We start from the raw sequence: 23,681 nt of genomic DNA, 5'->3' as shown, positions 1-23,681 counted from the left end.
CCTCATACTGTACTGTTTCAAAGTTTCCAATCACATAATTAATAATGCTTCTCTTATTATTATCTGTTGTAGGTTATATTAGACAAATGTCCTCATAATAATATTAAGAGGAATTATATTTCTTATAGGGCACTGTTCAAAATACTAAAATTAGTGCGTGCTTCACACAGAGCATTAAAAGAAACTCTTATTTATTGGCTTAAAATATATACATGAACTTTAGTGGTGCAAGAATTTATAAATAATGATAAAACTAAAAAAAAAAAAAGTAAAATTAGTAAAATACAAAGTGGCTACATTTGTTGTTCTTCTAGTTTAATGCTAACCTCAATCTAAGGCATTTGGTAAAACAGACCTCATGTAGTAAAGTGATATTTGTCTCAAAGGAGCTTTTTAGGATTAAAGCAAATACACATCCATTAAACTCTGGAATAGTGTGAGAACCATGGTTAAAATTGCACTTTCACGCTTCAGTACAGATGCATAATATTAGATGCCAGGATGTTGTATATGAACCGAGAATATGTTAGATTTTATGGGAAGCGGACTCAGTTGTAATTCATTGTAACTGTTTGAATATTAATGTGTTCTCCCTTTTGTGTTGGTTTGACATTGATACTGAAGATAGAGGCATATATGGAGCATGCTACAGTCTTTGCCATTTGCAATTGACATACATCATGTTTTTTATCTGAAGAAACTCACATCACTTAGATACAACAAATACAATAAGAGGAAAATACACTATAAATGATACGTGGTCTTAGGTTCGTAATACATCTATGAAAGTATTTTTGGTGGACATACTTGGACCCCTCTGGACTCTTGGACATCTAGGTGAAATCATCTCAGCTCCATACTGTATATGGCATAACAGTGCCAACCTCTGACTTTTGAGTTTTTTGTTGTTGTTGTTTTTCACATTTTGGAGTTCTCATTAAGCACATTGTCTGCATTAGCGCAAGCATCAACTCAGGAGAGATAATCCACTGATTCTTGTTAGAAGTCCAATCACTCCAATTACATGTGCTCCAAAGTGACTTTTCCCAGTCATCCGGCCAGGGATTTCTTTAGCCATCAATTAGAAACGTCGCTTCTAATCTGAGCCGGCTTCCCAGACACTGGTCATTTCCCATTAGAGTCATTTTCCCCAGGATCCCATGGAGCGATAGACATCTCCGCAGCTCAATAGAGGAGACGTGGAGGAGACCATAATTAAAGAGGTGGCATTTACTCTCAGTCAGGCCCTCTCAGAGATCTGAATCTGCAATTACCTTCCAGAAAATAGCATTGTCAGGACAGGACCCACGTTAATAATGGCCCCCATCTCTGGGGCAGGGTACAGAATGCAATCATTTCCACTGAAGCCGCGCTTTGATTGTTTATCGCTTTACCCAGGGTTATCAGCCACTCTACTGTAGCGAATGTACACAGAAGGAAATAATCCTGTGGGCCACAAGAAGGGCTATTCAAGTATTTTGCTGAGTGGTGACAGGACTCATAAAGGGTAACTTTACCACCATACTCATAAAGGTTGTACTATCATGGATAGGATTCGCCATCCAGCCGTCTCGCTAAGTCTCACTATCTGTGAACATGCATCACCCCCTCTATTTTCACACACACTTTCTGTCTCATTCACACATGCTGCAAGTGCATAGGCTCCCTCTACCAGTCCGTGCCTGACTTTCCAGATACTTTGTCAAGTGCATAAGGACCATTTGCACAGAAGGCAATTAAAAGCTTTACTGGTTTCTGCAGGCAGAAGGGTAGTTTGGGGGCCCCAGTCTACACATGAGCCAGCACCTTATTAGAGAGGGCTGGCTTTGTGCAGCAAAATGGCTCCAGTAATTTATACCAAATAGACTGCAGGTAGGGTATGAGAGCCAAGAGGAACGCATCTGCATTAATCAATATGAAATTATCCTGGACGTAATTTGTGGAGGGCAGCCATGCACCTGCCTAGAAATGTGATTGGGGAAGCCTGCAGACAAATAAGTGACTAAACACTGCTGAAAATCTTGTGGCTAGAACAAGAAAAGAGATCCAAATTTCAGTCCAATTGTCTGTCAATTCCCAAGGAAAGAGAAAACTGAAGAGTAAAACTAATGAATGTAAAACCCGTTTGAAAACAATGGGTTTTTGAAGAATGCCGGCTGCTTCAGACAGTAAGTCTTAAAGCTTTATAAGAGTTTAATAACACCTGTAGAATATTTGATGTAAACCTCCAAGCTCACTAAATGTGACTTCTAGATGATGAGCATCCCCGAACAAATGCAAATGTACAGGGGAGATGATTGTCAAGGGTTGTAAGGAAATAAATCTATTAGCATGGTTCCAGAGATAAGCGCGTCCTTAAAATGACCATATGCAAAGGTAGTGATAATGAGGATGTCCAGCGGATTTTCACATTTGCATATCTTCTAATCAATCCACTTCCCATCTGCTGCTTCGTGTAAAGGCCAAGATCACTGTGTCAAGATTTTTGATTCAATCTTTTGTTTACTCGATTTCTGTTTTTTAAGTAAGTCAGGCAGCTTACTTAGTGCGACTGCACCTTTCTTTGTCCTAAACGTACTTGTGGTTTTTTCTGATACGCTTCTCCATGACAGTTTCCCAATGTCATTAGTGTCAGTAAATAGAGGAAAAGCTGAGAACAATCTGGAGCTGGTCTAGCCCTACTTTGGCAGCTGGTGACCTTCCTGGTCTGTATGCTCCATGACTCTCCAGCCTCGTTTTTTTTTTCCAGTTTGCAGACAGCCCGGCTCTCTTTATCACTCTCCAGGATCAGCAATTGCTCACCGACAGTCTCTCAGTAATGCATCCATGCTGGGTATCTCTTCAGAGCACGGCTATGTGCTTTGCAAATGCAACATACAAGGAGTGAATACAAGTGAGAGAAAGCTGGGGGAGGGGTGGGGCGGAGATGGTTGGAGGGAGTTCGTAGCATTTCAAGTACCAGCCTGAAGAGGAGTATTTTAAGCTTTACAGAAAGGCAAGATTTTAAAAACTGCCTTCTTTTAATTGTTATCAGAGAAGCATATCAGGAAAATACCAAGTGAAGGAGGTGGACTGTACAGTATTAGGTTTGCAGGCATCCTAGATTGCAGCACCACCACGATGCTAGCATTTTAGTAACGATGATAGATTATCAACAAATTCAGGTCCTTTCACTAAAATTAAAAGCTCTTAGAAGCAAAGAAGAATTAAAGATAATCTCCTAGACAGTTGTGCATAAGCTCTTATACTGGACATGATAATACAAACTATAACCTAGAGAAACAAGATCTATATTTTCATATAACAACACAACAGGATGCGTTGAATTTCACTATTTTTCATTGACTCAAAAGAGTCTTACCAATTATGCAGAGTGAAATACTGAAAACGTTTAGAGCCCTTCCTGTGATGCATGGTTCATAAGCATAGTACCACAGGCTTAATTGGTTGAATTCCTCTCTTGGCAGACAAGGAACTGTACCCCCAAGCATAGATAAAAGGCTTCTAAACTCTCTTTTGTGGAGCGAAGAGATGAAAGGGCAAAGAAGACAGGAGCTTGTCAGAAAGAAGCCGGTTCCAGCAGCCTGTTAGTGTGCAGGTGTAGCAGACCAGAAGAACGACAGGTTATCATCAGCTCCCTGCTTGAGGAATGAGACGCCTCGTCATCAAATCATGATGTCTTATTTCTCCCTCGACTCTCGCACCCAGTCATCTTCACTTCTGACATGACAGACGGCAGTGTTGTTTACAAATATGAGATGCTCACTGTACAGAGGTGCCTGCTCAAATTTAACTGCCTCATTTTGTCACGGTTACTGTAGCTCCAAATCTGAAGGGAAAAAAAGAAAAATTTCCCTATGAAAGCCTATGACTGTTTCCTTATGTTGCTTAGTAGTTAGAAAATAAATGATAGATACTAAAATCTAAATAAACTTTTTCACATGATGTTTTCCACATTCAGGGATATTAAAATAGTTTGCATTGCTTGAGATGCTTAAATAAAAGGTTGCTTTACGTTTTCATGATCCTAACAATACTATGGCCTGTACAGCCAAGGCAAGCTAGGAGCAACATTTACAGAAAAGTATAAAATGTTCTCAGCTGACCTAATCCATTACCTGCTTCAGCCTAACTAAGGAGAAATTCTGCTGTTTTTAGTCTTACCTCTTTTCTTCCTTTTTTTTCATCTCACTTAAAATTGGGTAACTTGAGGCCACCAACAGTGTTCCTCTGATATTGTAAAACTGGGGCTGAGGCTGAACATTATTGTCATTTCATTTAAAACGAGTACACTACGCAGCCAAAATGTGTTCAAATTCTCATGATCAATTTCTGGGACTCCTTCATATGTTTTTATCTTGCTATATTAAGACATATTGAATATAAACCTTATCTGCACATTATTTTTTATTACATTATGTTATCTAAAGGATTTAAAATGTTAATTGAGAATTTTTTTTATTGTTTTTATTTTCAAACGTTACCATTTAGATCTGTTAGTTAACCATCATTCCACTTTCCTACCAAAGCTACCGCCTTTTGAGTGTTTCTGCAGCTAAAGTGTGGCAAAACTAAGCTTTCAATTTGCACTACTTCATCCATGCCCTGTATAAGAATGGCTAATCAGATGAAATTGTGTTCCTCTATTTGAGAAGCGCTCGCACACGCGCACATGCACAAACAAGCAAACACGCTCAACTAGTGCTATACAAAATCAGCTTGTCGAGTTAGACGTTAGATTTTTTTCTCCCTAATCAAGTGTAAAGATGAAAGAATGTGGCTGAAAAGTGTTAATATCACATCTAATAACTGTAATACTTTTTCAAGAATGTCTTAGTTCATTTGATAATCAAACTAGAATAAAAAAGATGCATTTTGGTTAAATTAGTGCCTCATTTCCATATCAAGCGGGGCTATTAATAACGTGGAGCCAGTGTGCAATTTCTCTCAGTGCTCCATGGGAAATGAGCTATGAAGAATAGCAATAATTGTCAATGGACATCTTTGCAACAAAGCATCTGCTTCATGCAACATAATCAGCCCTGTCAAAATTCTGAAAGGCCTCAAACACTGAGACAGAAAACATGGAAAGCACTTAATTAAGAAGAACGAAAATGGAAACAAGTGTAATTTAATCTTGTTTGGAGTTTCATTACACTCACACTCTTGCACTCCCCTCACAGTTAATTTTCTGCCAACTCTGGTGTTAGACTCCAGTGTTATAGAGATACTTGGCTCATCAAAATTTTTGCAAATGGGGTTTTGAATCTGCTAGAAAAAAAATCATTTTGTTTTATGAATAATTCTTTGCTGTAAAGCAAATCCTACTATCTCTCAACTAAACAACTCAGGTATCAAATGTTACCAACCTAATAAAACCAAAAGCAGGTTTTCGGAGCTATTAGTAATGCTTTAATAACCATAATTAATTAACTGTAAATAGATAATTAAACTTTAGTTAACTGTTACTTCATTGTTAACAAATAATGAGATGGTCAGTTGTAAAGTTTTCTAATCATTGTGGATAATATCATTTGTGGTGCAGTGTTATAAGTTTCTTAATATAAAATAATAAGTGTATTGTATAATTTCAATTCATAGCTTACAGCAGATAAGAACTGTACCATGCTGTATGCATACTTCATATTGTATATACACTATTATTTTTTCATGATTAATGATCCTATCTACATTACCAGAGTGGCATATACCGCCAGTTTTTCAAATACGCTGGAGTCTCAGAATTTCATACAAACTGACCAAAACCTGCCACGAAAAGAAAGAAAGAAAGAAAGAAAGAAAGAAAGAAAGAAAGAAAGAAAGAAAGAAAGAAAGAAAGAAACCCTTATCACTGTCTCCAGATTTGAATTTAATCACCACCTGCCTACTGAACTTAAAGGTATTAAAAACATCAGATGCAACCTTACAATAACCATGCAGATAATGTTCATAAATCCTTGTTTTATTATAAACCACTTATTAGTATCAAATTAGTTCATTCTTCATTCTTTTACAGTAATCAAATGCTGCAACAGAGGTCTGTGAACCCTTGCCAGAAATTCTGCATTAATTACTTCTTAAATGTAGTCTAGTCTTCATCTTGTTGACAGTTATAGACAAATACAGTCTAACACACACAAAGCATGCTTGTACTTTCATACCTCTGTTGAGCACACTCAGTAATCATTTGCATTCCAGGCTGGAAATAGTAAGCGAACTTGTGTGCTAATGAATTCTTCGGATGTTACTGTACTTAGTCGGGTGTGATCTTCAAGAATGTTGGATTTCAAATTTTCACTATAGAGATCCCGTCCTACAGTTAGAGGAATTTAAGGATTGTTACTTTTCTTCCTACGAGTGGTTGCCCTTTAAACGTTATATTAAGAGCACAACATATGCAAAGGCTGCTTTGTTACCTCTGGCCCTGGAGGTCTTGTGATCATAGGGTGAGCAAATAATGTCAAACTGTATCAAGATTATTTACATAAGGCTTTCAAGGTAGCAGTGTCTTACATGAAACCCAAAGCACACAGGAGGCAAAATGGCTCACATGAACAGAAGTTAGCTAATTAGTCTAGAGAATAAAGTTTTTTGCAATTCACAGCCAAGTGTTCAACAACGACATCAAAGCGCGGCATCTGTGTTATTAACTTAGGCTATGTTTGTGTATGATTGCTACTTATATGAAGATCATGCCCATTTTATGAGCGACCAATTTAAAAGTCCTGGCTTTGTATAGCAGATGAATTTAATGCTCAGCTTCAACAAAAATGCACAAGTTAGATAAGTTGAGCACAAAGTAAAATGGTTTTGTGTGTTTCAGTTTTTCAGATCTCAGTCAAATTTACAAATTTACACACAGACAGACGACATGCTGCAGGATTTAATGAATGTTATATATTAACTGAATATATGGTGACCTTCAGTCACAGAGCGAGTTCTACATTTATTAGAAATATATTTAAAATTAATGCTTGCAGGGATGGATTGCTAAAATCTACAGTCTATGCTGCGGAGACATCCTTGTGACATTGCGTTGAGCATTCAGTGCAGTGTTACTGAGATTAAAAGAGCTATGTGTACCGTTGGTGGGAAAAAATGGATTACAGTGGCTCAAGCTTATAATGAATGAAGATACTAAGAAATGTGTGCATGGATTAGACAGGCAGCCCATGTATGAAATCTGCTGCAGGCTACTACAAGACACAAGTGTCAACTTGGACTTCAACTGCCTTACTATTATTCATTTTACAAAAAAGATTAGAACATTTTTTATGGTGGATGCCAGGACTCTATTAGTCATTGTGACATCATCAGTTTCTTTTTAATTTGCCACAAACAATAAGACTGAGCAGCAATTAAACGCCACAGTAGAAAAAATTCAGACTGGAATTCATAATTAATTACATGGAGTCGTAATACACAAACAATACAGAAATGAGTGTTTAGCAGCTAAAAGCATCACAGAGTTGGTCTCCTTCAACTGGCATGCAGAATGTTACAGCTGGAAGATATTAATATGCCACATGCATTTCAGTGTCGTAAATATGGGCAATAGATGTGATATCCTACATAAAATTTTGATGCACTTGGAAATTAAGTATGGGACATCTTTGGCAAAAATTATGTTCTTGGAGTACGAGAAGACAAATTTTCCACTTTACATATTTTTCATGAAATAATCCATCAGTTCTCTGTCAGCCAGTAAAATTATTTTAAGAAGGTGACTTGAGGTTATACAGTAAACAAAGTTAAGGAGAGTGTAAAGAATTGCTGGATTATTTCACTGAGCTAGGATTAGATGATCATTCCATGTTCAATTTTTAAAAAAAATCTAGCCTTTAATCAACCTACAGTTTTGAAGCTCAGAACTTTTTTGGGTTGTTAATAATAATTCTAGTCCTCTCAAAAATAATTTTAAATATACGCTACAGCACCATTAAAAAGTTTGGAAGTATCAGTCCCTTAGACACCAACATCAAATGCTTTTCTAATATCAGAATTTTGGGCCAAAATTCATTGATTAACCACAATGGAAACAATTTCCAACAAGACAAAAGCATAAATTTCTCTAATGACAGCATATTTCAAGTTATGTGACAAAGTAAGTGCATTCGGGTATGTAAGTACAGGTAAGATGTTCTCTGAAACCTTGTCTAGCTATGTATATATATATATATATATATATATATATATATATATATATATATATATATATATATATATATATATATATATATATATATATATATATATATATATATACATATATATATATATAAATTTCATATCCACAAAAATGTGACCTTTTGTATTTTTTCTTCTAATTTCACTCAAATCAAAAAAAGGAAACTAAAACCTCATCAAGTTATGTGGCCGACGGCAAAGCTATCCAGGAGCAACAGGTGTAACCTGTCGTATTTAAACCTCTGGCAAGTTGATGCTAGTGTTCACTCTGCTACAGAAGTGGGTGGTGTCAACCTCCCAAGATCTTAAGCCCTTAAGGAATAGTGTAGTGAATACTTGAAAGTCTGGCAGATGATTTAAGATCTCCAAATTAATTGAATTGATCCTGTAAGCAAAATGATCTACAAGTCACATATTTGTTTAATTTTTACCTGACACTAACCACTCCAGCTACTTGAACTCAAGAGGAGAAAAGGAAAGGAAAAGAAGTCTCAAAGAAACTCAAAAGTCAGTGAAGTGAGTTTTTTTCCATATGAAAAAGTAAGTGATTTCTAACTTGGGATAAATAAATTATTCTGTAGTCTTTTTTTTTTTTAGTATAATGACTATAAAACAAAATACAAAACATCCTCACAGAATATTTGTTTAGCAGAAGGTGGAAGAGTTGAAAACTACTACACAAGTAAGTTTCTCAAGGTCTAATGATCTGTTTGATCAACTACTAGATTTCACTTTCCATCCAATGATTATTTGAATTTTTATTACATAGATTAAAATCAAATTAGAAGAAACACTGGATCCTCAGGCTTTTCTACAATCTCCATTGTTCAGTATTATGACTATTTCCAAGGCAGTCTCGAAAAGAAGTATGTGACTAATGTCAAAATCAATTTTTCTCTCGCCGCCATGTTCTGATAAGGTCACTGGGACTCATCTTGGCACTGTAGCCCTTTTTTCTCCTGCTCATAAGTTCTGTCTATATCAGTCTTCATCACTCAAAGCATTGAATACTTGTCAGTAATAATATCAGTGATAACTTGAATTTTTTTTTAATTAGAAAAGTACTTGAGATTGGCAGTAGAGGACTGCTATAGTCATTGTTCAAGGGTACATTATTGCAGAGGCCTATTCATACATGATCAATACAGCAGATATGACAGAGATTAAACAGAGATTCATCTCAACGAGCCAAGAATATGATCGATATTACTTATTTTCTTTATTTAAACAAGCAAAAATATTGAAAACAACCTAATTTACAATTTACATGATATATCTTTTGCAGAATGTCTATAGAATAGGAATGCACTATCCATAGTGTGGCCTGTGCATTATAAAAGGCAGATAGTGAAAGTGTTTTGTGTAGTGAAGCAAGGTGTGATGAATTCAATGATTTTTCATTGGTTGCATTTTTTTCAGATCATCGTGTTCTAATTTTGAGTCAGAGCGCACAACGGCTTTGGAGCTAGCATTAGCAGGCGGATGGCACCTTGGGTGAGATAAAGTTTCAACAAATGCCATACATAAACTACTAGGCAACACATAGAAAATATGAAAAGCAATCTGAAGAAATAAGCCTTTATTTATTTATTTACTTGTAAATGAAAATTGTAATGCACTAAGTGTATGTGCTGTGCACCATACACACTAATGAAAAGCCGGGGCTGTTAAAAGTCTAAGAGACTAATACAATGAAATGATTATTCTTGAGCCGTCCTATTCTTGAATTTTTAGATTATGTTGCCGGTGGTCACGTTCAGTAAAGCCTGTTTCCCTGCCCTTAAATTAAACTGATTTAAATGCTCGATAAGCATCGCCTCTTCAGCTGTGATCTTATCATCCATCCCTTCCACTTCAAAATGGGTCAGTGTATCATCGCTGTGATATTAAAGGCATTTGATGTGGGCTGCAAAATGTGACATTTCACTGCTGTGTTTACAGTATATTTGACTAAAACCTAACCGACTCAGATATTTGGGTGTTTTTGTCATTATATGGTGCAAACATTCAAAAACTGTAACATATTTACTTGTGAATCGAGACTAATGCAAGAAGGCCACTTATTGCTCATTCTGTACAATAGTGTCCATCCATCTGAAAGGGAATTAGTTATCACGGGCCTGCAGGGAGCCTTAACAGAGTTTTGTTTCAGAGAATGGCTTACCAGAAGCTGCTTTGTGTTTGCTAAATGAGCAACATCAGAAGTAGAAAGAAGAAACAATGAGAAGACGCAGTGGGAAGTTTCATCTGTTGTGTAAATACATTAGATTTCTTTATTTAAATGTTTTTTTCCCCCAATTTTTTCTCCAGCCTGTGATGTTATAGCCTAACACACACGTTGCTTACAGGTGGTCTCGTGTTTCATGTGATTTAATACATTAATTCTCCTACTTCGGAATACAGTTCTTAAAGAAAAAAATCCCACATGGACCTAACCTATACCATGAATCTGAATACATCCCTGTGTAAAATCAGTAAAATGCTGAAATAAAAACTTCCACATCAGTGTGGTAGTTAGTACAGTATTATACAGAAATCTGTTTACTCTCACGACAGAAGTAAAAGTGATCACACATGTTATTTCTCCTTAAGACTAACCATATGAACAGCCAGCCTTTTTAATTTTAGCTTGTGATGCTCATTTTGCACATTTTTGATAACTGGCTGAGTATTATGCTGCTGAACTTTAGCTGACACATCGATAGAATAGTAGCTTGGGGGTATAAGAGAAACCATATTACTTGCAGGGCCATACTTCTTGTATTGCTCTTGGTCAGGACCATTACCACCTGGGAAGGACCACTACAGTGCTGATTGAATAGTGATAGCAATCTCATTAAGAGCTGGCATTATCAATGCAAGTTAAACGCAGAATGAAAAGATGAGATCCAGTCTGAAGAAGCTAAGAAGAAACTTTCCAACACAAAGTCACAGAGGTGCTTTTAAAGGGAAAAAGAGAGGGGGTTAAGTTTAAATTATTCTTTTATTTGTACTGCAATGTACTTAATTTTGTTGTAAGGCAATGTGTATATTCTCACCAGCAAAAATAATATAACCCTAAAAAGATGTGAGAACCTGTAGGTAAATATATGAGTGCACAATCCTTTCCCAAAGTTACCAAGTCAAGTCAATTGATTCATATGTAAAATTTTTAAACAACCCTTGCTGGCTAATAGGGTTTTACAGGTGCCTACACTTGTAATCCAGGTCTCAAGAACCCAATTACAAACATGGAACTTACGAGAGTTACTTGATCTAAAATAAGTATTATAAGTCCATGTGGATACTGATGAGGTACTGTTCTATCCAGTTTCTCAAAATGGCAAAGATTCACACTTATGTGTGTGTATTTGTGTATGTGTGTAATCCTGTTGCCTGAATAGCCTAATCAATAGGTCTATCTAGTCTCCAGAGTAACCACTGCTATTTTCAGTTTTTAAGATCAGAGTTTAGGTGAAAGGGGAACATTATTATTATTATTATTATTATTATTATTATTATTATTATTATTATTATTATCATAGTTGAGATGGAGGAAGACATGATCAGTCTGTGGACATTATCCAAATTTCGCGCCTGCGCAGTAGCTATATTTTCTAGCCATTCAAGCTACCCCAGCCAGCTAGACAAATGTAAGCTAGCAGAGATATAAATTAGACAAAGAAACCTTGTAAAGAGACTGAATGAAAAAGAGTTCAAAGTGACGGACCGTGAAAGGAGCAGGTGTAACACAAAGCTTTATGCGTTATTCGATATATGTGGGAGTATGAAATTGAGAGGTACGCAGTCACCACGTCTTTTTAAACTTTTTTGCCAGCAGCCAGTGTAGAGATTAGCTAGCTAGCCGCTAGTTAGCCGATGTTGTTTTCCCACCAGCAGGCTGAACCAAAGCGCTTCGTTAGTTAGCATCCTGTCTCAGCGAAGGCCCTTTTGTTTCACGCCGGCTAATGCGGGGTCTAAACAACACGGCACGGAATCAACTTGAGGTATCTTTAGTTAGTTTGTGTCGCAGATGAGAAGTAATACAACTGATCTAAGTGTGCTGGGAAACATGCGAACAGATTTATTGCTAACATGTTGTGTGCTAGCTGATGACTATTCGCCGTATTTGCGGTCTGCTAAAGTGAAGTTAAGCTTGCTAATGAAAAGGTTAGCTACATACGTATTGAACATAAAAATCGATAAATATCTAAAATATGATGCTTCCCCTTTTATTACTGTTCTTATTTGAGCAAGCTTGTTGTTAAATGACGACATATGGTGAAGCGGCGTAGATGATGGTCTGGAAATTTGTATTGATACTTTAGCTAACATTGAGCTGTTGCTTTATTTGCTATTTATTTTTCAATGTTTTTCATACTAACTTACTCTTAGTCACACTTGTTTACATCTGGAAAACCATATTGGGTAATGTAAGTTGTGAGGCTCAATACAACTCCTGCGGTGTAACTTTTAGCTAATGCAATCCAGCTAGTTGAATGTTAGTCCGCATAGCATCATCTGTGTTGTGTTACAGGCGAGGTAGCACAACTCCAGCTAATGTGTTGGCCAAACAAAGTTGCAGGTGAATCTTAAGTTTAACTCACTGACCTATCAGCCGAGCAGCCACCTAAAGGATGTGGCGAGCGATAAATTGTCCTAAATTATCGTTAACGTTTAGCAAAATACTACAAACCTAAATTACTCATCCGGACAACCAGTATGTTATCGTGAGTGGTGCACTCAGTTTTTAATAACGTGGCATTCACGACTGATTTTTATTTATTTATTTAAGCAATCACTTTCTTGTGGTTCAATTTGTTGACTTTTCTTTCTTTTTTTTATAAATGTGAGGGGTTTGTTATGAGCAATCTCTTCATTTCTAGATGCTTCTGTAACATGGGGGCTCTTCAGTTACTACTAGATAGGTTGAACAGCTCTATATTCAAGGCCTAATATTTGTTTCCTTTTTTTTCTAGTATGTAACATGAAGATGAGGTCATGAAGGATCCTGTGATAACCTAAAAACATCCATCTGTGTACATTTCAACCATTCAAGAGGTGATTATAAGGAGTTGGCTCTTGCTCTTTAGGGCACTAGGCTCAGATGTGTGCAGACTTGATTGTGTAGATTCAGTTTGACTACTCGAAGCACTGATACAAGGCTATATACTGGAAACCGCACATACACATTAGCATGAGTGAGCGCTATAGCTTGCAAATTATATAACAATATTTCTAGAAAATTTGCCATAGCGATAATTCTGACATTACAGAGAAGGTAAAAGATACTGAAGGATGTTTAATTGATGCTTGCAGGCAGCAGCATTTATAAGTGCAAGTAAATGATGAGCATTTTCCATTCTGCTTTTCCAGTGAGCTGCTGTCACTGATGACACACTTCCTAATTTGAAACAATGCAGCGTTTATAGTGCAATAGTAGTGACAGTATAATTTCACTGTAAGCAAACAAGTAGCTAGGTAGTGTTTTTCCTGAAAATTTTAACAATGACTAGAGTGACATAAACTCGTAGCTGTGCAATACTGTACAGAATAAAGGAGAAAATCTTCTACCTAGGATGTTGCATCTTGGGTCCAGCTTTTATTTATTTATTTATTTATTAATTACATGGTTCCACCATGTAAGCGCATCAGTAATTTCCATCCACCGTTTGCCCTTCCTGTCATATGGAGCGCAAGCAGAAAGTCTTCCTGTGATGTTTGGTGGAGTCATTTGTTTTCTTTTGATTCGGACATCGTCAGCAGTTGCTGTCTCGTCCTTCTTAGCCTGGTTGTACTCATGGTGTGTTTTTTGTCTCAGAAGGTAAAATATGTTTGCTGTTTCCACCTGTAGTAGGAACAGTTTTCTTGGAATTTTTTAAAAGTTCTGTTCTTATTTGGAAATTGTGGAAGTAGCTCCCTTTTTACGTACCAAATCCAAGTCAGACGGTGTGTCAGCCTCAGACTGTCATACCCGGGTTTGATTTGTTGTTTAACAAAGTAGGGAGTGTAAATGTATAGCATTGATATAGCAATCATATCACGCTATATTTTTATAGAGACATAGAAAGAAGTCTCATCTGAGTCTACAATAATCCACACCAGTTTCAGTCGTACTGTGTTTACAGCGAATTCACTGACTGCTGGTTTTTATTTAACAAAATATTTTCTTTAGGTGATAAAACTACATAATGTATGATTGTGTGCTATGGTTAAGCAAAGTCATTACACACACAGGAGTACAAGAACACTTTTAGGTAAAACAGTTACGCAAAAAATTAAGTTCACATTATTAATATAATGTATTATAAAACATGGAAATGGTGACATCAGCTCGCCCTTTGACACTGGATATTGTCTGAGAATTGGAACACTTTTGGCCTCAAATTAAATACTGGAAGTGAAAGAAATTTTATTGTATTTTTTTTATGTAGCACATGGTAGGAGGGAGGTACAAAAGATGATTAATGCTCGGGAGCACCGTTGGTAGAGGAGAAGTATTTTCAACAGCATTATCTTTTGAAATTTCTTGTGGGTTGTTTGTTTGTTTGTTTGTTTATTTGTTTTACTTCCTGAAAGCATTGTATTTGTATATAGTGAGGTGAAGCTTTTGCAACATTTGCCAGTTGTCTAAAAACATGACCAGTTTCATCATTTTTAATAGAAATTTACTCCAGGAAAGTGTGATAAGGCTCACAGGGCTTTAGAGACTTTTGAACTTACTGCAAGAAAGTATGAACTTAAATGATCTTACGTTAGGGGAAAAAATAATAAAAATAAAACGGTGTGATCCAGCTCTGGTAAATATGAGCTGTTATATGTAGGTAGGTAGGTTTTGGTATATTGCTGTCATAAAACATGCCCTGAATAAGTGAAATAAAAATGGCATTTGTATTTTGCCATTGTTATAAAAATAGTATGGAGCACTTAATAATAATTTTATTTCAGAAATTTGTGGAAAGGCATGTGTTATAGGTGTCCAAACATTAGACATATAAATCCTGCTTCAGTTCCTGCTGTTCTGAACAGCCAACATTGTTTTCACCTTTTGTCTTTCAGCCACGACTGCTGAAAGATAACCTTTTGATTTATGTAGTTATGTGATATTGGCTGTTTTCATTGAATCTTTTCTTTTTTTTCTTGCTGTTATCATATTTGTAATAAATTATGCTGACTACAGCTTTACTCAAACTTTGGAGATGTGCTTTTAGGGTGACTGGTGAATAGCTGTCAAGGTTAAGGTACTTTTTACATAAAGGAAAAGTACAGATAATACAGTTAACTGTACATGAGGATGGTTTCATTTTCATTTTGTTTACTCATGTTTCAAATGTGTTTCCAGGCTGATTCATGAAAGCTAAACTTTATGCTGTTAAATTCTTGAGAAATACTCGTTGTTTATTGTTTTGTTGTAATGTTAGTGCTTTAAGGACGTGAGTGAGTGGTACCACAGAGCCAGCGATGTCACGGGTTCCCACTCCTCCTCCTCCTGGGGAGATGTCAAGTGGACCTGTGGCAGAGAGCTGGTGTTACACACAGGTATGGTCACAACTGCACTCTTTTTATTCTTTTCTGCATAATGATAGAACTGTTTTCATATTTTTATATATAATTGTATTTAAAGTGGCAATCTCATACACATGTAGTTACTGGTAGTAATGAAAAATAAAGGTAAATATACCACAAGTCACCAAATCCTGGGAGCAATAAAGTAAAATATTGACTTGATGATGAAAACAGGCTTTTTCCCTGTCGTGTTTTTTTTTTTTTTTTTTTCTCTCCCCCCCCCTTTTAAATGTTGCACATAGCTGAGTCTGACTAGCAGGGTTGAGAGGTTGATCTGTAGCCTGCCACCTGCAGCTCCTCATCTAACTGGCTACACCCACTTTTTGTATTTCATAATAAAAGTCAATTCATCTCTTGCACGCAGTGTGAAGCTGTAGCAGTAAGAACGACTTATTTTACATTTGGGATAACTTAATACAGCGTTTTACTCCCAAGTATGTTGTCAAAGGCACAGTATTTCTAATATTCTTAAATATATGCATATAAATATTTTCCTACTTTAATATGCAAATTGCAGAGTAAATCGTTATCAGGTTATCTCATTATAAATAGGCAGTGACCTGACAGGCATTAGAAAAATGAAAGCTTCTTGGTTGCCACTTTAAATGTAGATTGTTTTAGTGTTAGTTTCAAAATCATATTGCTGTTTTTCATTCTCAAATTTTATTCTCCTTAGTATATTATTACTAAGGGTGGGGGTGGCACAGCTGTTAAATATCAACAGTAAATCAGCATACAAAAGATGACACCATACAACAGCAGCTAAATTGAATTCAGCATTCATTAATGTTACAATTTTACATCTTTGTGATTCCCCCCCCCCCCCCCTATAGTGACACTGTGCAAGTGATCAGAATTTACTGTGGGAGTATGTTAAGTTTCACCTTAGGGGTCTGATGGGTCTGTATGTGTCTTATTCTTGTTCAAGGTCAAAGTTGTGAAGTTTTCCTACATGTGGACCATAAACAACTTTAGTTTTTGCAGAGAGGAAATGGGAGAAGTGTTGAAGAGCTCAACTTTCTCTTCTGGCCCTAATGACAAAATGAAATGGTTAGTACTCAAGATAAACCTTTTACTGCTGCTGCTAGATGTTTGTTGTTTTTTCTTCTTCCCTTTAGTTTCTGTGGCCATGAAAATCACTGATGTGTTGAATAGCTTTTAGAGTTTTGGAACTGTAAACATGGTTTAGCTTTTTACTATTTATATCAATTTTTTTGCCTGATTGAGTTCCTAGAATTTTCTAGAACAAACCAGCATGTCAATAAAAAGTATATTTGTTTTCAGTATGTGAACTCTGCACATAGGTGATAATTACACACAGCTGTTCAGAAACACGAAAATTGCACCTAAGGGCTCGTCGTAGTGTTGTTTTGACGAAAGCATTGAAAGCACTCCTGTTTTAAGTTTGTACGATAACTGACGTGCAGTGTTATCTGTTCGCTTGGCAGGTGTCTGCGAGTCAATCCAAAGGGACTTGATGATGAAAGCAAAGATTATCTGTCATTGTATTTACTTCTTGTTAGCTGTCCAAAAAGTGAAGTCAGAGCAAAGTTCAAGTTTTCTTTGTTGAATGCTAAACGAGAGGAGACAAAAGCAATGGGTGAGTGCAGGATTTTGAGTGTTTTTTGGGTTCCTTTTTATTCCCTACTTGTAAAAGCTATAACAAGACTGCGATTTTTTTTTTCCCCTTGGCTGCAGAAAGCCAAAGAGCATATAGATTTGTCCAAGGCAAAGACTGGGGCTTCAAAAAATTTATACGGAGAGATTTCCTCCTTGATGAAGCCAATGGACTTTTACCAGATGACAAGCTCACCCTGTTCTGTGAGGTAATCTTTCCTTTTGGTCTTCAAATTAAAGTGCTACCATTTTGTCTTTTTTGTTCATTAGATTTAGCAGCATTACAAATGACATTGAACCACAATTTCTCTACTCGATTGCAGTCAAAACATCTATCGATTGTAAAAATTGTAAGCGATTAAATTCATATTTGTGTTCTTTCCACTAACATTTGGCTAGTGGAAAGAACCTGGTTGTCTTCTCTCTTTTTTTTTTTGTACCAGTTGTTGTGTTATATTTGGCTTTATAAAGTATTCATTTGTTATGTTAAATTTTAAATGAAGTCTTCAACATTAGACCATTCTTATATGAACTTAATTACACCCATGTTGCGACCTTTTAATGGATTGAAGCTCTTGACATGACCACATTACACCTGAGTGCATGCTGTGGTGCAACTTATTGTTAGGATTTGCTTCAAATGACATTGAACTGTTGGCAAAAGAAATGCTTCCCCCATCACACATCGTTTGTGTTGAAGCTTGTTTTCTGAAATAATTGAATTTGGTGTGTCAAGAAGAATGAACATCTACTGAAATCTTCTTTCAAGGGACAAGTTAAGTGAGGTGGCAGTGAATTTTCATGTACGTGCAATTGAGTTAGTATTGCTAGGATTACAATTTGCCAGCCAGCGTTTCCACAAGGATTAAACAGTTTCAGAGAAATTGCCACTTTGATAAATAAATTACATTCAAATTAAAGACAAACTGTCTCTTCCCGTCAATTAGGGATGTCAGCAAAGTTAATTAATTTTGGATTTAAGTGGTTATATGTTTTCAAGCATTTTGCCATCCTAATTGTAGGTTCCCTAGTCTGGAAAATACACACTAAAAAGAAAGAAATCAAACACACATTGGCCGCTAATTCAATGTTTGCTACATATTTGCTGCTGGATTTGTTAGCAAGTTTTGGCTTGATACAACAGCTTTAGTTTGTTTTTTGTTTTTCTCTCTGCTATACAGGTTAGTGTTGTCCAGGATTCTGTCAACATTTCAGGCCAGTCTAACATGAACATGCTGAAGGTACCAGAGTGTCAGCTGTCTGATGACCTCGGGAACCTGTGGGAGTGTTCACGCTTCACAGACTGCAGCCTCTATGTGGGAGGGCAGGAGTTCAAAGCCCACAAATCCATCCTTGCAGGTAAGACCTCCCTGGCCTCCACAACTTAAGTTTGTAACAACTCAGAGAAAAGCCCTCAAAATGGGCCAAGACAGACACATCTGTGCCGCCTATGAACAGCTTCTGTGGAGAGCTATAAGTACCTCGAAAGGCTATGAGCAGTCTGTGTTCATGGCTTGATTTGTAGCGGCCTACTTCTGCAGTGGGTGCTAATCCACACCACTACCCCTGCTTGGCCCTGCTTGACCCAGATGACTGTAAGATTCAGGAGATTGAGAGGCTGGCTCTGCTCTCTAGCTCATCTTCATTAGACATGGTGGAAGCCTCAGTGCTCAAAGAGGAAGTGCTAACAAAGTGGCAGCAATCTAAATTTTGCAGCATTTTATTTTAATAGTATAGATATTTTGTGGACTTTTTACATCTGTCTTCTAAGATCTTTGTAATTTATGTGCTGTTTTGTTATGTGACATTGATGCTTATATGCCTGGATGAATTAAGACATTTTATTTGCTTTGCTAATGTGCTCATTATTGTTGACGAGTCATTGGTAAATGCCAAAAGTGTGTATTTTTTTAATATATATTTTTATGCTTTTCTTTTTTTTTTCAGCGAGGTCACCAGTTTTTAATGCTATGTTTGAACATGAAATGGAGGAGAGTAAAAAGGTAGGAGTAAAACTTTAATTATCACATGCCCTCAGCAAATCCTTTCAGTACTTTTATTGCTTTTGTATATATACATACTAGGTTCTGTGCACTAAAGAAAGCCGTCTAAATTTGCAGAACCGTGTTGACATCAGTGATGTGGATCCTGATGTCTTTAAGGAAATGATGGGCTTCATCTATACAGGCAAAGCGCCAAATTTGGAGAAAATGGCAGACAATTTGCTGGCAGCTGCAGATAAAGTAAGTGCCCAATGAGATTATGCTTTTATTTGACCAGACATCTACTGCCAGTTTCTCTTGTAAAAGTAGAAAATTAACCTTAGTCTTATGGTGTTTCTTGGTGTTGTATTCAGTTACTAACTCACTAGTAACTTAAAGAGTGAAACAGTAAAGCTGAAATGGTAATTGTATGCAGTATTGTCATGGACAGTAGTGTACTTTGTGAGCGTTTGAAGCCTCCAGCTGTTCAGTGAATGGAACATGCAACACTATATGTAAGTCAATGAGGCTTAAGGGCTAATGCGGTCTATTCTGTAATTATGTAGCTGTTAGCCGTTGTAGTCTGTATTGTTTACCTTTTTTTTTTTGTGTGTGTGTGTGTGTGTGGTGGGGAGAGAATGTGCTCATCCACGGTGTGTGCTTCCAAACACATACTTATAGGCAGCTCTTCAAACTTTAAGGGCTGATTTAACTAAGGTTACTGATATTGTGATGTGGTTTCTCTTCTGTGTTGAGACTGATTTGTCTAATATTTTCATCTAGGGCTGTTATTGTGTAGCTGGAAAAAGGATAAACTGTTAGAAGAATCAAAACTGTACTGAGTGAGCTTTCTGTCATTCCTGTAAACACGGTGCTTCAGGGACGCTTCAAGGGAATTTCTTCAAATTCTGCACAAACCATTCTGACTCAGGGATGCATTTATTAGGTCTTACTTGTCAAACCTCAAGCTCTGTGACCTCACGAAACATTTTGTTATAAACTGTGTGTAAAAGATTGATGTCGACAACATTTAAATTTTCATTGTCGACGTGCTTGTCACTGCTGTGTTGGTTTGCATTCAGAAACTGTACGGGTACAACATATAGGCACAAATCAGCTAATTAGTGCTAAGCAGCAGGTTAATTATGTCTTAAAATTTCACTCAACAAAACAGAAACGCAGGCTTTTCAGATCAGCTTTACCGCACAAACAGCTATATGATTATTTTTTTTTCAGATCATTCAGTTCGGTTAAAATACTCAAGCATAGTGGAGAGGTCCACTGTGGTGGCTGGAACTGGCAAAGTTATGCCACACAGACAGCAGTCAGCTAAGGCTCCATGTGTCGGCACACCTGCCAGTCAAAGCAGGCATCCTCCTAATATTAAACTCATACAGGATTCATGTCAAATGTCAAAATATATATATATTTTTTTGGTTGTCATTGTTGGTTTGATTTGGTTTTTTTTGGTTGTTTTTACAGTTTACAATTTTTTAAGAAACATCCGTTCTCAACATGTTTAATGGTTGCTTTATTGTAATCACCTCTAATTGTAAAGCATCCCCAAGTATGAGGACATAGGAAGAGTTTTTGCACACTTCTACTGTAAACACACAACACAAATTCCTTCATTCTCCCTTACATAAGTCATAAGTTTAAACTGGATGTAAACTGCAACTTAACTGGTCGACAGAGGCATAGAACTGCAAGGTAGTGCTTTTAGTTTTCTTTAAAATGCTTATTAGAGAGCCTTCTGCTTCAGCATTTTGGATCCTCGTCAATTTTTCTCCATTTCTATTAGGATTGCTGAGTCATCCATTCCAGTAAATGATTGCATCCGTAGCCTTAATGTGCATTTGCACTAACTGTGATAAAACCGTAAGTCACAGGCATTTATTTAACATGTAGACTATAATCGCTGCTCTCTGTGTTCCCCCCCTCGTTCTATCACCTCCACCCCAGTATGCTCTTGAGCGTTTAAAGGTTATGTGTGAAGAGGCCTTGTGCAACAGCCTTTCAGTGGAGAATGTGGCCGACACCCTCATCCTGGCTGACTTGCACAGTGCCGAGCAGCTCAAAGCACAAGCCATAGATTTTATCAACAGGCAAGTATCGCAAAAAAGAAAAAAAAACTCCAGTGATAAATTCCTGCTGCCATTTCTGTTTACCAGCCCTGAATGCTTACCTTTTTATCTCCTTGCCATAGGTGCAGTGTCCTGAGACAGCTGGGCTGTAAAGATGGAAAGAACTGGAATAGCAAGTATGTAATTAGCTGATATATGTGACACAAGATTAATACCACACTCTTATCTCTTTCCCCAACCAGATGCATTAGAATTCATTGTTTTAGCCCAGGTAGACAGAGTGCTATTTGCCTTTTCAGTTTGAAGCTCCATATCTTTGTATCCAAGTTATTAATAGACTCATTCCTGGATAAACCCTGGAAATGGAATATTTGTAGAATTTTAAAAAGAAGGGAGGTGGTTGCTGTGGGAAGATTTTTTTTCTTACTTCTCTTCCAGATGATGTAGTGCAGTGTTACAGGACACCTTGAAATATTAAGCTTATTTCTCTCTGTTGTATTCACAGCGCGACGCATTCCACCGCTCTATTAATTTTAGTTTATGCATGTGTGCGGAAAGCACTAATGGCCCTTTTTCAAGTTTAGCATACAACTCACAAATCAAATCCCACTTATTTGCTTTGTCATTACAATCTCATTTATGTTTATTGGTTTTTAATGTGCAGATTATCATGTCTGAGTGTCTGACTTCATTTTGCATGTGCTTACAGTCATGCTACAGATATAATGGAGACTGCAGGCTGGAAGTCAATGATCCAGTCCCATCCTCACTTGGTAGCCGAAGCCTTTCGTGCCCTGGCTTCAGCACAGTGCCCACCCTTCGGTCTTCCCAGGAAGCGCCTAAAACAGTCTTGACTGCTCGACTGTGTCCCAGGACTTTACTGGAGGTGTGAAGCATGGGTTTACAAAAAAGAAGGACTAGCAAGGATACCACTCTTTATTTCCACCAAAACTGAACACACTTGAATAAAGAAGAGTGGGGCTTTCTGGCCAGGGATGTGGGGAGGCTGGCACGTGGAAGACTGACATCAATTGACTGGGGGGAGGAAAAAAAAATTGGTTCACTCGGTGTTGCTTGCTTGCTTTGCTGCCCGAACTGAATTCTGTTCAGACTGGGTAGCAAGTCAAGCTCTCTGCTACAGTTTTATTTTTCCTGTAATTTTCAAAATGGCCTTAATATATCTGCCATTGCTCTGGAGCTGCTCTGGAGTACTTTGTCTATTTTACTCTGTGCCTGCCTTGTCACAAAGACCAGGCCTCCTCCAGGTTGCACTAGTTCCCATGAATAGTCATTTTGATATGGAGTTCTATAGGAACGTAACAAAGGTTTAACTAAATGGGAAATATTATATATTTGTAATGTTTAGCCCGTTTTGTGACTAGACATTAAAAAGCATGAACACTTTCAGTGCAAGGTCAGTTCTTTACACTTTTTAAAAGATGTGTATGCCCCATATTGATGGCACCATTTCTATGTAAATGACAGTTGAACCATCTTCAAAAGACCAATGTACAAGAAAGTGTGTCCTATTGCGTATTTGTGGGGGGAAATAGTGATCTGCCATTATGAAGACAGTGTCGATCCTTGTGAAACATGTAAGACAAAAGTGTCTGTACTTTGGCCCTAATATATTAAAACATTGGAAGTATATGGACATATTTACTCAGTCTCCCATTTGAATGACTTATTCCAGATCATACGTCTGTGAACTGTTATAGATTCAATTTTGAGAATTTGTTTCTTTAGTATTGCCAACATGCAAATATTATATATTCTCAATATATTGTGGTTAACTAAAAGTGGAGAGACTAATGCATGGTCATGTTATTGTCAAAAGAAAGTGTCCAAGTACCAATTTTGTTTTAACCATTTTTTTTCTGCAATTATCTGACATATTTGTGCAGAATAAAATTAATTGAGTATGTGCAAAATCTTCCTCTAACATGCTTGGATATCTGTAGGATGCTGAGCATCACTTCTACTGGCAATGTTATTCTGTGTTTGAATGAGGGGTTGTCATTTTTATTCGGTCCGTCTTGTATGTTGTGGCGTGACAGACACTTCAGAGGATTTTGTAAATTACGAGTAGCATCATTTTTACATGATATTACTCATCATTCAGCGTCATGTTGAGATGTTGAAACGTTGGAAGAAAAAAAACTAAAAGATGAAGTTGTTGTCTGCAAGAATGCCTGCATTAACCCATTAAAACATTTTCCAGCAGTCTGAAGTGGCCTAGGTTTTTTTTTTTTTTAATTTTTAATAT

The 23,681-nt window shown here is 37.0% G+C and overlaps 1 protein-coding gene across 2 annotated transcripts; it reads left to right on the top strand.

Annotated features, from left to right (window-relative positions):
* The first annotated feature begins 11,796 nt into the window (after positions 1-11,796).
* spopla (speckle type BTB/POZ protein like a) lies at positions 11,797-23,641 on the top strand. Of its 2 annotated transcripts, none has more exons than XM_063499223.1 (12): positions 11,797-11,966; positions 13,146-13,227; positions 15,588-15,705; positions 16,661-16,782; positions 17,181-17,332; positions 17,431-17,558; positions 18,531-18,708; positions 19,297-19,352; positions 19,470-19,592; positions 21,294-21,436; positions 21,538-21,591; positions 22,125-23,641. In XM_063499223.1, exons 3-12 carry the CDS (start codon positions 15,628-15,630, stop codon positions 22,267-22,269), a joined length of 1,179 nt encoding a protein of 392 aa, XP_063355293.1. In that variant the 5' UTR covers positions 11,797-11,966; positions 13,146-13,227; positions 15,588-15,627; the 3' UTR covers positions 22,270-23,641. The 2 variants fall into 2 exon arrangements, with proteins under 2 accessions (XP_063355293.1, XP_063355294.1); XM_063499224.1 differs by lacking the exon at positions 11,797-11,966 and adding an exon at positions 11,987-12,173.
* Positions 23,642-23,681: the final 40 nt, after the last annotated feature.

The sequence above is a fragment of the Pelmatolapia mariae genome, linkage group LG16_19, assembly GCF_036321145.2.
Source record: "Pelmatolapia mariae isolate MD_Pm_ZW linkage group LG16_19, Pm_UMD_F_2, whole genome shotgun sequence".
In the NCBI taxonomy this organism is placed as follows: Eukaryota; Metazoa; Chordata; class Actinopteri; order Cichliformes; family Cichlidae; genus Pelmatolapia; species Pelmatolapia mariae.
Note: the sequence above shows the minus strand (reverse complement) of the source record. Positions and strands in the feature narration are given on the sequence as shown.

Excerpts from the sequence above, each read along its gene's own strand:
- spopla (XM_063499223.1), top strand. The coding sequence starts at position 15,628 with ATGTCACGGGTTCCCACTCCTCCTCCTCCTGGGGAGATGTCAAGTGGA. Across the intron at positions 21,437-21,537 it reads GCCATAGATTTTATCAACAG|GTGCAGTGTCCTGAGACAGC; the intron begins GCAAGTATCGCA and ends TCCTTGCCATAG. Across the intron at positions 21,592-22,124 it reads GGAAAGAACTGGAATAGCAA|TCATGCTACAGATATAATGG; the intron begins GTATGTAATTAG and ends ATGTGCTTACAG.